At 40.6% G+C, this 14,146-nt stretch overlaps 1 protein-coding gene across 3 annotated transcripts in view; it reads right to left on the bottom strand.

The window, feature by feature from the left end:
- Nucleotides 1–14,146, bottom strand: part of TP53BP2 (tumor protein p53 binding protein 2) — a 61,101-nt gene that overhangs the window by 20,168 nt on the left and 26,787 nt on the right. For all 3 annotated transcript variants that reach the window (XM_083604905.1, XM_083604906.1, XM_083604907.1), the window contains exons 2-6: nucleotides 10,245–10,392; nucleotides 4,222–4,335; nucleotides 3,031–3,110; nucleotides 1,345–1,446; nucleotides 452–626 (exon numbers count right to left, since the gene is read on the bottom strand). In XM_083604905.1, the coding sequence (XP_083461031.1) occupies nucleotides 452–626; nucleotides 1,345–1,446; nucleotides 3,031–3,110; nucleotides 4,222–4,335; nucleotides 10,245–10,392 (619 nt within the window). The remainder of the gene's footprint in view (nucleotides 1–451; nucleotides 627–1,344; nucleotides 1,447–3,030; nucleotides 3,111–4,221; nucleotides 4,336–10,244; nucleotides 10,393–14,146) is intronic.

The raw sequence follows: 14,146 nt of genomic DNA, 5'->3' as shown, positions 1-14,146 counted from the left end.
TGTCTAGACAAGAGTTTTCAGATGATGTCTAAAGATAGGCAGGCACAGTTCTTGCCAAACCTCTACAGGTAGACAGTTCCACAAGGCAGGGTCTGCCACACTGAAAGTTTATTGTTCGTTTAAAAAACCATGGCTTGTTTTAACTGTGTTTTAGCATAATGCCTCAATACAAAGCCTTGCTTAACCATGGTTTGTTTGCCCTCCCCACTCTAGATACTCACCAAGCTACAGAGGCATGAGGCAAGAGTAGCTGGAAAACAAACCATGCTTTGGAGAAACATACCATAGCTTGTTTGCTTGTCTGTGAGACAACTCATTTGTTGAATAAACCATGACCCAACATTATATGAGAATACAGCCAATATCTAAACAATTCTATGTAGGAACATCTGAACACTAACTTGAAACAGACATTATAAACCATTTATCCAAAAAACCTCTAGCAACTCACCTAGCTTCCCATTACTGAGCCGTTTTTGTTCCACGTGACCTTTGAGAGCTCTCACTTTCTTCAACTTGGCTTCCTGATTCTCAGCAATTTCTTTTAATCTTTTGAGTTTTTCCTGCTCTGCAGCTTGTTGCTGCTGCCGTTGGTCCTGCTGTTTCAGAAATTTTAACCGCTGCTCCTACAAGTCAACAGAACAAGCATTATGCTCATTGTGATTAAGTTATTTAATGGTGTTATACTAATGACATATGATTTCTAGGAGCAGACAAAACCTACTTCATCTTATGCATTACAATAGTAAGCACTGCAATTCACTTAATTACTAAAAATATTTAAAAACACAACTAAACTAAAGGAAGAGGAGTGTACAAAGCTAAACAAATAGTTTAGGGTTCCCATATCTTCCTCCAGCCACAGAAATTTATATAATTAAAAATGGCTTCCAAGGAAAAGGCTGGAGACAAAAATACCTGCAATTCTCTTTTTAAAAAGAGCTTAGGTCTTGAACTTAAATCCCCCAGCATAATTTTATTTGGCCCTCAATTTGGTGAGCAAACCCTCTTTTAGAAACGCATGCCTTCAATAACCGATCTTCCCAGTTCAGAACTCTAGCAACTTTTCAGGAAACCACAGGATTTCCTAATACATATATGATATATTCAAAAAGAACACATAACATTTGGCACTGAAGGTGGTCATGGCCAAATTAAGGCACAGCTCTCAGTCCACAGTAACTAACTTGTTTGCCCCCAAAACAGGCTGTTTTAAGAAATCCAAGGATGCCACTTTTAATATTTAGCGCTTTACAAAATTCAAATTTTTAAGAAGCTGCTTTTCTCATACTTTTTTATTCATAGGTAGTTTTTACAGGGGGGGGGGGACTTATTTCAACAAACCTTGTTAGCCAGCATTTGCTGTTGGGCCTCTATTTGTTGCTGTTGACGTGATGCCATTTCCTGCAATTCAGCTAGAGTCATATCCATCCGAGGAGCATTGACCTTCGGTAATTAAATATATATAAATATGTAAGAGTTTGGTATAAGCATACTATTGTGCTGAAGTCTATATAGTACATTGCCCATCTGGCTTCAGAATTAAAGGCCTGATTGCTGTACCATTTTGGAGACATGGTGGAAGGTAAAAAGCAAGGACTACTGAAGAAGAGATAAACAGGCTACTAGCATACTTTTGTTCCAGTGCATTCTGGACAATCACCAAACCAGAAGGTACACAGGGGTCATCTATGTTCAACCTCCAACTCAAACTAATAGAATACAGACCTCAATTTGCTCCATCCTGATCCACAGAGCACCACAAGTCAGAAGCAGGTGCACTAGACCAACAACAGAGTCAAGCCACATGCTGTAGGGGGGTTCAGGCAATGAGTCCCTAAGTGACTGTGAAGGCCAATTCTGGATCCACACGTGCTTCCACAGTGGAGATATAGGTTTCCGGACAGGAGTTGATCATGGTGAGGATTTGCCAAGTGTGCCTTCATCTTAGTGTGTTTCCCTTTCATCCTGAGTTCAGGCATCTTCAAAACCCATGACACCTTTGGTAAAGGCTGTTCTCCAATTGCAGCGCTCGCAGGCCAGTGTTCCCCAGTTGTCGGTATTTATACTACTTTTTTTTAGATTTGCCTTGAGAGAATCTTTGAACCTCTTTTTGACGCATGTCTATTCCACCCCTCTGACACAGTCTAAATATGTTAAACTTCTAACTTTTTAAAATTAAGGACCATTTTCTCAATTCCCAAGATACAATTTGCCAGGTAGCCATAAACAACTTTGTGACCATAGGTGACCAGGAATACCATGCAAATGAGAGCACAGGCGGGTAGAGGAGGGACAGGTCACCACATCCCTGCCAGCTCCCAATGTCAGAAGGCACCTTTTTTGATTTTTACCTGTTAAGAGCCCAGGAGCTTGAATTTCCATGCTGGTTGTGAAGGAGCTAGCTTCTTTTCTTTGCAGCCAGCATGGAAATGCAAGCTACTGACTTCTTGACAGGCTAGTAAATACTTTGAGGATTGGTGACTTCTGTGGGCTTTTGAAAAGGTTGAATTGATACCAGTAATGTCAGGAAGCCTCGCACTTTATACTACACAGTGGCTATTAAAGCAACTGGTTCCCACATCACTTCTTGTGAGGCTTGGAACATGAAACCTTGGGCAAAACACTCAGCCTGTTCTGCTGAGGCTCCCCCCCAAAAAAAAACAAATACAGAGCAGACTGGTCACATATTTCTAACTGGCAAGAGGGCTCCCCGCCTCCTGCTTTTTGCAGCCAGTTTGAGATTCCTCAATCTAGACTTCACATAAGGAGAGTTTACATGCTTTTCTTAAAAAAAAAAAAGTAACAAAATACAGAGAGATCTCATCACAAAGTGAAATCCCTTCAGAGACCGTAGTACTTGGTAGTATTCTGTGATTGAACCTATTAACTAATATAAGAACTGACCGTGGAAGTCGTATAAATATTTCTAATTTCATAATTAGGTGCTCTGGAGAAAAAATAAATTTGTAAACCGAAATGAAATTATTTCCTTGATTGCATTTAAGTAGTTTTATGCTAAATACTTACTCCATTCTCTAATCTCCGCTCACCAGGCATTTTTACACCATTTCTCTTCAATCCTGGATCTTGCACTCTTGGTCCGCTCCCTTTAAGTATGAAGTGAACAAAAACAAAAAAACAAAAAAGGGTAAGTAGTTTTTTAAAAAAGAATGCTTTTAATATAAACTATCTCTCTACAAGGCTGGGAGGAGGAAATGAAGAAACAAGCAGGTTTGCAGTTTCAGACTTGGTACAAAGTCACCCAACAACACTTGAAAATCAATGTAAGCACAACAGCAGCCCTGCCATACAAAATGCTGCCTGTGCAATAAATGTATTAACCTTGTCAGATATGCAGGGGACAAGAGAAGAGAAACAAGAGGTACCTTTTTCATGAAAATTAAAGTAGACAAGTTATATATATTTTAAAAAAATAGCAGCAGGCCAAATAAATGGTTTGCATGAACTCAGCATTTAAGGCACAATTAAGGGACTGGTCTGCGAAACAGGGAACCTTTAGCTTCATTGCACCATAGCTAGCTTGCAATGGTGACAAAAATTGAAACACATGTCCTAGCCAACCAAAACAGCCGAAGGGGCTTCCTCATTAACGGTAAAGAACATGAAGAATAGACATGAATTAAGAAAAAGAAATTGTGGTTTCTGAAATCACTGCATCACTGAATTCGACAAGAAGCAAGTATGGAATGCAACATTTATCCAGTTGGCAAAAGCATTAATGTGCCTCTAAAAGGAGATTTCCATCACACAATCCTGGGAGCTTTATATTCTGCTGTATTTCTGCCTTCCACACAGCTGGGTGTCCAATACATCTAGGCCACCAGTGGGGAGTCTCCAGCCAGTAGGCCTAATTAAGGCCAAGAGAGGTCCTAACTATGTCGGGTGTGAGGTAGGTAATTACATAACTCCCTGCCGAAAGCAGGTTTGCAAGCAACACCCATTAGTAGCATCAGCAAAGCCTTGCGTCTTTGCCCGGTCAATGTGATTTCAAACCATGATGGCAAATGCTTCGTCTCGTGTCATGTCCCACCTGTCAAAAGGGCCTGTGGAGGTTCAGGAGCCTCCGGATCCTGCACGCCAGTCAAACCCAGTTCCCCACCCCTAATTTAGGTTAAAGGACCTTGCATGAAGAGCCACTGCACCCTCTCCAAAGTTTCACACTGGACTTGAACTCAAAAAAGCAGAATTAACACTCACCTGCTTCTCGATTAGGAGACCGCTCATGGCGAAGAAAGAACCTAACTTCATTTCTCTGGACTCCATGGCGCTGCAGAAGATCCAACATGCGCTCGTTGTCAGCTACAGGGCGCTCTGAAAGATACAGAGCAAGTCCTCTCTATATTCTCTCTCTCTTTCAGTAGTAAGGTAATAAACAAAACCTGCCTCCACAGGATATTTTATGTGATGAACCAAAGGTGTATTTGCAGTGTATCCATCACAGCCTCCTATTCAAAAGTTGCAGAGTTCATCCACACTGAGTATGTCCCTTTTGAATCACGTGAAAGCAGTCTTTAAAAGGGTGGAAGGTGAAACAGGGAAATGCTTTCCTAACAAACCAGAGAACTTGATACCGAACAGCTATGTCCCTTTTACCAAGAAATACAGCAACACACATGGGCAAGACGCATCTCAGAAGTCGCCAGTGTAGCAGCTCTGGGTACACATGCAGACGCAGATGCCTCACCTTCTGCTGAAATCTGGCTTTAAAGAAGCATTCTAGGATGTGGTGTGTGCTTTGTTGCAGCGAGTGTGATGGCAGCTTCTGCAGTTTGCAAATGCGCCCATGTGCCAAATATGTCGGCATACTGTGGTACCTCGAGTTACAAACGCCTCAGGTTATAAACGCTTCAGGTTACAAACTCCGCTAACCTAGAAGAGTTACCTCGAGTTGAGAACTTTGCCCCAGGATGAGAACGGAAATCATGTGCCGGCGGCACAGCAGCAGCAAGCATGCCTCTAGTTAAGAACAATTTCAGGTTAAGAACAGACCCCGGAATGAATTAAGTTCGTAACTAGAGGTACCACTATATTCTGTTTTAATATCTCATCCTCATGAATTCTCGGGGTGTTATTTTTTCATGTAGCTTAGCTATTTGTGTACACTTATCAACTCAGTGCATCTTGCTTAAAAATGTTCATGTCACAGACACAAAGCTGGAGTGGACTTAAAGGATTAAGCAAAACACTCTTAACAGAATATGCCTCTGCTATGCTTTCTATGCACTCATTTAGCAATGAACTTCAGGTAACAGAAAGTGTTTGGAGAGAAAAAGGTCCAGCTTATGGAGAGCTGTTCACTGATTTCTTTCCCCCAATTTGACCTTTAACTTATAGAAACAGCCTTTTCAGTTCAAATCTTTCTTGAACACTGCTGCCTTGGAGTCCAGTTTCAGGCTGAAAGTAGGGTGCAAGTAAACACTGCAAACATGTTGCACAAGGCTCCCATTTCTCATTGCTGAACTCTAAACAGAAGCTTAGCATTTCCAGTTTAGAAATTCCTCGTTACCCATTACAGTGCAGGAAAGAACAGAACACCAGCTTTGCGTGCAGAAGGTCCAAGGTTCAATCTCAAGCATCTCCAGGTAGGGCTGGGAAGGAATTGTGTCAGAAATCCTGGAGAGCAACTGCCAGTCAGTGTAGACAATACAGAGTTAGATAGATTAATGGTCACACTCTGCATAAGGCAACTTCCTATCCCCCTATGCAACTGAATCCTACTGGATGGAGCCCTAATGGAGCATGCAACAGTGACAGGAATATGCCTTGTCCCAGTTCAGGGGACAGGTTTGAGTAAATCTAATGGATGGTACCATGGGTCAATTCATTAAGCTTTGTACACATTACATGTTGCTTCGTCTGGTACGGAAGGAAACTTTGGCTTTGTTTAACTCTGGTTTAAGCTGCCAAGTTGACCATGAGCTGTAGAACTAGTTCACTAGGATCCAGTCAATATATTTTTGATAACATGTCTGTCACACAATCCTAATACAGTCGTACCTCAGAAGTCAAAGGGAATCCGTTCCGGAAGTCCATTTGACTTCCAAAATGTTTGTAAACCAAGGCGTGGCTTCTGATTGGCTACAGGAACCTCCTGCAGCCAATCAGAAGCCGTGACGGACATTCGGGTTCCAAAGAACATTCGCAAACCAGAACAATCACTTCCAGGTTTGCGGCGTTCTGAAGCCAAAACGTTCCAAGTCACAAGTCGTTTGTCAACCAAGGTACAACTGTACAGCTCTAATTAGTTACATAAATTTAAAAAGGAAGTATTTTTAATTGTTATTTTAGAAGGGAGGAACTTTTTAGATGAAAAGAAACACAACACTTATTTAGGAAATAATGCCCTGCTGACAGCCCTGGTTGAAACTTTAAAAAAAAAAATTCTTCCCACCATATTCAATCTGAATTAAAGGCAAAACAAAAAACCTATACTTTTATCATGGTAGCACCCAAATGCCTAATAACAGCAAGCTTCCAATTTTACTGAATGCTCTATAGGGACAAGACGTAAGAACAAAAGGTAATGAACACAGAATAGATTACGATAAAAACTGGTCATAATGATAGGCAATTGCTGGTTTAGTGAGACAATAATGTTTGTCTTCATTCAAGGATAAAGATGGAAGTGTACAAATGATTAATGACATTAGGACACCACACCCTACCCCCGCATGTAAGCCTTTTTATATTCTAGCAGTTCAACTGTGGTTCTCATTATAAACTTTCCTACAAGATGTGTAGGATTTTTATGATGTCCAACAGGTTCTTAGCTTAATTTAAAAAAACCCAAAAAGGTTTTCTTTAAGGAGGAAAAAAACTGCAGCCATGTTGAAGCAACCTAAGAAGGAAATTTTCTGGGGTTACTGTCAAAGCTGATTAGTTTTACAGTATAAGCAAGTAGGTCACTGTTACAGAAAAAGCAGCTACCGTGGTTATTTGTCTAGACAGCTAAACAGCTCATCTTGTAAATCACAAAGGAAAGTATCGCTATCATTTAGAATAAGCAGGGTCTGGATGAGGCTAAGCCGATTTGTTTATAGTAGTTTTAGACAATATTCTAGTAAAAATTAACTAGAAGTTAAGGAAATGCCTTTTTTTTTGCTAGGATTCTCAATACATTGACTCATTCTGGTGTTTATATCTATAGCTATCTATCTCTCTATCATCTCAAAGCAGTGTACTGCATTTTTATATATATTGTTGTTCACTACCTTGATATTTTTAACGATATTACAATAAGTATTTTTATAAATAAATGTTCCTAATGTATAATCACTTCCACTATTTCTGTGAATCCTGCTACTTATACAGCCAAACACCATTCACATAGAAGGAAGAGGTACCAGCAGGCTTGGGGAAACCCCAAAGTTTGCAAAAGTACAATTTTAAGGGAAAAAATGCTAGGAAGAAACACAAATATAACCCAATGAGAACCAAGTGTGCTCCGTGGACACAGAATACTGACTGTAGGGGGAAGATTTGGAGGAATAAGGTATCATGTAGCATGGCTGGCTGGCTGACACACTGATGGACAGCCCCATTTACAGGCAATAAACTGTCAACAACAAGTAGACCAGCTTCACCATGAAACCAGCAGTCAATATAAAAGGACAGGCTTATCAAAGAGCTGAGAGTCCTGCTGCTTTAATTTTTTTAAAAAAAACCTCTTAATTTTTTAAGCTCATTTATTCATAAATACAAAGCTACATAACTCAATTTCTTTCAAATATAATACTTCCAAAATTCATATTACTCTACAGTATTTCACAAAACAGTCACCTCTCAGAAAATTTTGTACTGTGGAAACTACCTCTAATAAACCAATTAGCTAATTCATCATTTTCTGCTAATTGAAGATTTCAATAGCCAGTCCCATCTATATGGGGATTGAGAGCCCTTCCATTTTCAGACCTACACTACTCTAGCTGCAATCAGCAAAATTTTGACTAAAGGCTTTTGTTCCACAGACACATCATCCTCAATCCAATTAAATATAATCAGCATTGGAGAAAGTCTCGAGTTTGCTCTTATCAATAAGGTTGTATGATACAAAATTTGTTTCTAGAATTTATAAGTATATTGGCAAACCTACACGTGTGTTCAGTGTGCATTTACAGCTGAATACTTCAAACATCTGCAACATATTTCCACATACATTGTATTAAACATAGCAGGGGTAAAATCTCTAATGTACAATCTAAAAAGCAAGCTCACTATTAGTTGAATTTATGTCATGCCTTTCTTCCTGAAGAAGTCCAGGGTGGCAAACAGGTCAATAATAATAATACGCAATCTAAAACAGCAATATAAAATCATATAAAGTGAATAGAACAGAAAATCTGAGGATTCAGACATATAATCAGGGTGCAATCTTATGGGTCAGGCAAAGCCAGGAAACCATTAAAAAACTAATCTGATGAGTAACGGTATCAGGGAATCAGTGTTTTGGACAATGCAGAATAACTGCTGTACTAATGTCACAACCTGTTCTGTTGCACCCTTGTGGCAAGTTGACCTAGGTAAAGCATGTCAACACAACATAGTTAAGACCAATGCCAATCTTTTCAAACAGCCATCACTGCTCAACGTGACAAAGAACCATTGTCTAAAGATACTAGGTAGGAAAAGTGAGAAGAGCTGGGTAGTAGCCTACAACTTGATACAAAGAATACCAGGTGGTACATACCCACCAAGCTTACACAAGAGGCTTCCATGATTTCAGTAGCTTTGTGAATCATCATTGTCGTACATATAATTAGGATTGGTTTCAAAAATTTCAATACATGGGTGGAGGGGGGACAACATTTTAACTTCACTTTATCTATCATGCTTAGCTTCAGCATGAAGCTTCTTCTCCTATAGCAATTCCAAAATTGTTGCTGTTCCTTCACCCATGAATAAATGTGGTATTCCACATTAATTTCAGGGGCCATGTCCAGAATTTAAGTGCCCACTTTTGAAGTGAAAATCCCCAATTCTCTTCTGAGATTTTTTAAAAGCATTTTGCTAGATAAATGCTTGCATAATAATTCTTCATATCGTTTGTTTATTCACAGTAATTTTGTGGGAAAAGCAGAGCCTAGTTTTACAGAACCTACAGAGCAAGCCATGGGGAACCTCCAGCCCGTAGGCAAATCACGCCTGCCATGGATCCTCATTTGTCAGGTGAGGCCATTTCCACCAAACTATGCCCACCTGACCTGATGTTGTATTTGAAGCCAAGGAAGGAGGCAGCTGCAGGAGAGCCCTCCAGATTGTTCCTTGAATCCATTCATACCTACAGTTGGGCATAGCAGGCTTTTTGGAAGGCAAGATGTCAGCTCCAATCATCTGTCAACTCCAATCACACCTTCAAAAAGGGTTGCTTTTAGTGCTAATTGGCGCTGACAGCAAACATCTTTTGAAGTTGCCAACCATCACCATAATGACATCAAGTAACTGACAGGCTGGCAGCCTCACCCATCTGCCGAAGTGGTTCGCAAGGTCAGCATACGGCCCACTGGCCAGAAGATGTTTCCCACCCCTGGCACAGAGTGGAATGCCCAATGCACATCTGAGCCTCTCTTGTGCCAATTAAAAGAGCCAATTTCAAAGTCAATATACATTCTAGCCAAGACAGATTTTACATTTACCTTAAAGATGTGGGGGAACCCACTTTTGTGTCTTGTGTGAAGAACTCACAGGTCACCAGCTTTGCCAAAGCACTGCACCTCTGGCCCTCCTACTATATTAGCTTTGTTAAGCTATAAAATATCAAGAAAGCATACAGGTGGACAAAAAAAAAGTGTTGATCAGCCCTATGGGGAGGTGGAGGCTGCATTGGAGGCCGTTTCCACTTGTGGATCCTCAGAGAGGTTTTCTTTCTCACTACTCTGGGTACCATGTAAGGGCATGCCTTGACAGAGGCTAAGCCTTTTGGCACAAGCCAAAGACCTCTTATAGACTGTGAAACAAAAGTCTGTAATTTCAGTCCAAGACCAGCTGGGAGAGGAGCAACTGATCTGAGGACAAATGTTTGCTGCTGCCACTGTAATAGTCTGCTTTTCATTTTACAGTAGCATGAAAGCAACTAATATTAAAAACAAAGCGGCACAATGCAAATCATTATATGAACTCATGTGATCCCTTAATTAAAAGTTCAGTTAATCCTGGTGTTAAAAGAAACTAGAGAGACACTTATCTAGATGCCTGGCAGGTTACAATTGGCACGTTTCGCTTACCTGAGCCGCACCACACTTCAGCCAGGTGGCATTCAGTCTCACCAGGCTCTTTACACAAATCCACTACATCTCTGCAGGTCGTTTCTGGGGTGATTGGCACCTCAGTGAAGTGTTGCTCGTTGTTACTGAGGTACACAGTAAGAAACATCTGGAAGAGAGCAGATCAGAGTCCCATAAATCCTAAATGTATTTTATCTCTGGTTCTCACTGATGGAAGTTTCTAGAAGCAGAAACCTCAATGTTAGCTCTTTAGTTTTCTTCTATGTGACAACCTGACTGGAATGGGGCCCAAATATACTGCTTCAATTATTTCTCTATATAAAGCAACACTGTATAGCAATTGGCTACAGAGGATAAAGACATACAGTGGTACCTCAGGTTAAGAACTTAATTCATTCTAGAGGTCCGTTCTTAACCTGAAACTGTTCTTAACCTGAGGTACCACTTTAGGTAACGGGGCCTCCCGCTGCCACTGCACCACCGTCGCACGATTTCTGTTCTCATCCTGAAGCAAAGTTCTTAACCCGAGGTACTATTTCTGGGTTAGCGGAGTCTGTAACCCGAAGCGTCTGTAACCTGAAGCATCTGTAACCCGAGGTACCACTGTAGAATTATCCAGACAAAAGGAGAAGTCTGGGGTGGTTTGCATGCTTCAACCAAATATATACAGTGGTGCCCCGCAAGACGAATGCCTCGCAAAACGGAAAACGCGCAAGACGAAAGGGTTTTTCCGTTTTTGCGTCGCTTCGCAAGACGATTTTCCCTATGGGCTTGCTTCGCAAGACAAAAACGTCTTGCGATTTTTTTCGCTTTTTTCCCAAAGCCGCTTGAAGAGGCGCAGTTGCGACGGACCGTGCTTCGCAAGATGAAGAGACTCGCGGAACGAATTAATTTCGTCTTGCGAGGCACCACTGTGTGTGTGTGTGTGTGTGTGTGTGTGTGTGTGTGTGTGTGTGTACACACACACACACACACATACACACACAGTAGTACCTCGGGTTAAGTACTTAATTCGTTCCGGAGGTCCGTACTTAACCTGAAACTGTTCTTAACCTGAAGCACCACTTTAGCTAATGGGGCCTCCTACTGCTGCCGCGCCGCCGGAGCACGATTTTGGTTCTCCTCCTGAAGCAAAGTTCTTAACCCGAGGTACTATTTCTGGGTTAGCGGAGGCTGTAACCTGAAGTGTATGTAACCTGAAGCATATGTAACCCAAGGTACCACTGTGTACACACACACACACACAGCCCTTCTGGCTGGGTTTCCCCAGCCACTCTGGGCGGCTCCCAACCGAATATTAAAAACAAAATACAGCATAAAGGATCATGCTCTTGTATGTAAAAGTACAAACAGCTTGAAAGGCGCCAACTCCTGAAAAAAAAAATCCTTACAACTCAGATGAATGCAGCTTTGGATAAGGCACAGAGCCATTTCCTAGAACATACTTGCTTAATTTATAAATATATATATTATTTGTATGACCCAACTCAGCCAAAAGCAACATCACACAACTCCAGAGATTAAGTTCAAATAACCAGATAAAAACTTGTTGCTATTTAAAGTAATACATTTAAACAGGTGGTATCTTGCTATATGAATCCCCAACCACCTAGTGCTATATACAAAACTGTTTGCAATCCCCTAAAGGGGTGCTAAGCATCTGGATTTCACCATCACATGGCCCATTATCACTCCAAAATTAACAAGCTTACAAAAGGAACAAAATCCATGTTAATTAGAAAGTCACTCTGGAAGCACAGAATATTATGTGTTGAAAGAGCCCATGTTATCTAGCCCCACCTCTGCCCGAAATCTGTAACCATGAATCTTAAAATAATGTCATAACCTTCTTCACTTTGTTTCAAAATAATTCATTTTCTAAGTCATTTTTATATACTACATAGCAATTTAAGTAGTGGTCATTAGATTAACTCTGAAATCTATTCTCTTAATTTAGGCATTGAAGGTTAAGTTGTGGTAGGTCTTACCCTAGCTCTGTTTTAAGAAATGGCAAAGTGATCCCTGAATAAATTCATTAACTCTGCAGCTGGCCGCTTCTTCAGGTTAAATGGTATGTCCAATATTCACTAAAGGTGCTTTCAGCCGTAGTTTAGGCTAGGCAAATTGCAGGCAACAATGATCTAACTGATGACTAAATAATTAATCCGTTTATTTGCTTCCTGGAGCTACCTTGAACTTTGATATCTGCAATAGCTGCCAAACTTAAGGTTTCTAGCAGCAAAATATCTTCAACAGGAGTTACTATCATCCCACTAATTAATATTTCATTTATAGGTCTATCAGCAAAAATGTTTAAGAGATATAAAATCAAAGCCAGAGTTCTAAGCCAGACGCTTGATTCCAACACACACACACACGCTTCAAATTATGTGACAGCACACTGAGTTACGCAGATTAGGTACATGAGAACACGCATTTCCCTGTCATTTAAAAATAACTTTTAAAACTTGTTAACATTCAGGTTTGGTTAGACATCACATGAAACCACGGCTTGTGACTGGGTAGCATACAGGAATTAGAAACCACCTGTGTGCTACATATGGCTTGACATGATGTGTGAGTTGACAAACTATAGGCATGGTGGCCATTGTTCTGCCTCCAAAGATCAGCTCACTGAATGGAGCGACGACCAGACACACAGCTCTAAACCACAGGTGTTTGTTAAAATATTTACAAGTTCAATCCAAGGTTGAACACCAGTGTGGTGTAGTGGTTAAGAGCGATAGACACGTAATCTGGGGAACCAGGTTCGCGTCTCCACTCCTCCACATGCAGCTGCTGGGTGACCTTGGGCTAGTCACACTTCTTTGAAGTCTCTCAGCCCCACTCACCTCACAGAGTGTTTGTTGTGGGGGAGGAAGGGAAAGGAGAATGTTAGCCGCTTTGAGACTCCTTAAAGGGAGTGAAAGGCGGGATATCAAATCCAAACTCTTCTTCTTCTTCTTTAGCATGTTGTCTGAACTGAGCTGCTAAATCAAAACAAGACCTCATCTCTCATAACACTTTTTAAAGCAATAACTTTATATTTACGCACCACTTTTTCTTAAGACATCAAAATGTTTCCCATATCTTAATAATACTTTCAACAGCTCTGTAAGGTGAGGCAGTATTGTCACCCTATATAGCAGATGGCGTGGAAGGAGCTCAAGATTAGCTTAAGGCCATCAAGGGAGTTCACAATTCAGCTGATGTTATACTAGTAGCTCTGAGCTCATAGTAGTTACGAGCATCCAAATTCCTAATATATCTTGATACAGATATACAATATATAATTTTAACCAGCATACCACATCATTGCTGCTATCTAGATCTAGAGTTCTTAGTTGCAGACACTTCAAACAGAAGGCACAAAATCCTCCTTCACGTTACATCGCCAAAAACAAACTTTGACTCAACACACCTTGTCATTTTTCATATACAATCACGTTTTCAGTATGTGAAACTGTGTGCCATAAAAGCATATAAAGATGCTAAAATTGTATTAGAAAGTACTGATAAAATTCACTAAGAGATGCATTACTAGTTGACCATGATTCTAGAAAAGAAAAATCGGCTAACCATTGGAGATGTAGGTTCCTTCCAATACATCGAAGGAGGCTGATGATTCTTGCTGAACAGAGAACCTACCAGTGTCAGAAAGGGAAACAACTGGGGGGCTTTTTTGTGGGGGGAGGGAGGAGAATGAGTTTGTATCTTTGAAAATTAGTATGTGGATGGGATATCATTCCTGTGTAACTGCATAGATGCAAGTTCTCTTGTTCTCACATAATCTGTTACCCAATTGTAATTCAAAAACTTTTCTGCACCTTCCTTCATCAAACACCTGCCTGCTCACATGCCAATTATATACCTTGAACATCTCTACATCATATTACTCGCTG

This window comes from Podarcis filfolensis (assembly GCF_964270895.1).
Source record: "Podarcis filfolensis genome assembly, chromosome: 3".
NCBI lineage: Eukaryota > Metazoa > Chordata > Lepidosauria > Squamata > Lacertidae > Podarcis > Podarcis filfolensis.
The sequence above is the reverse complement of the archived record's forward strand: the minus strand, read 5'-3'. Positions and strand labels throughout refer to the sequence as shown.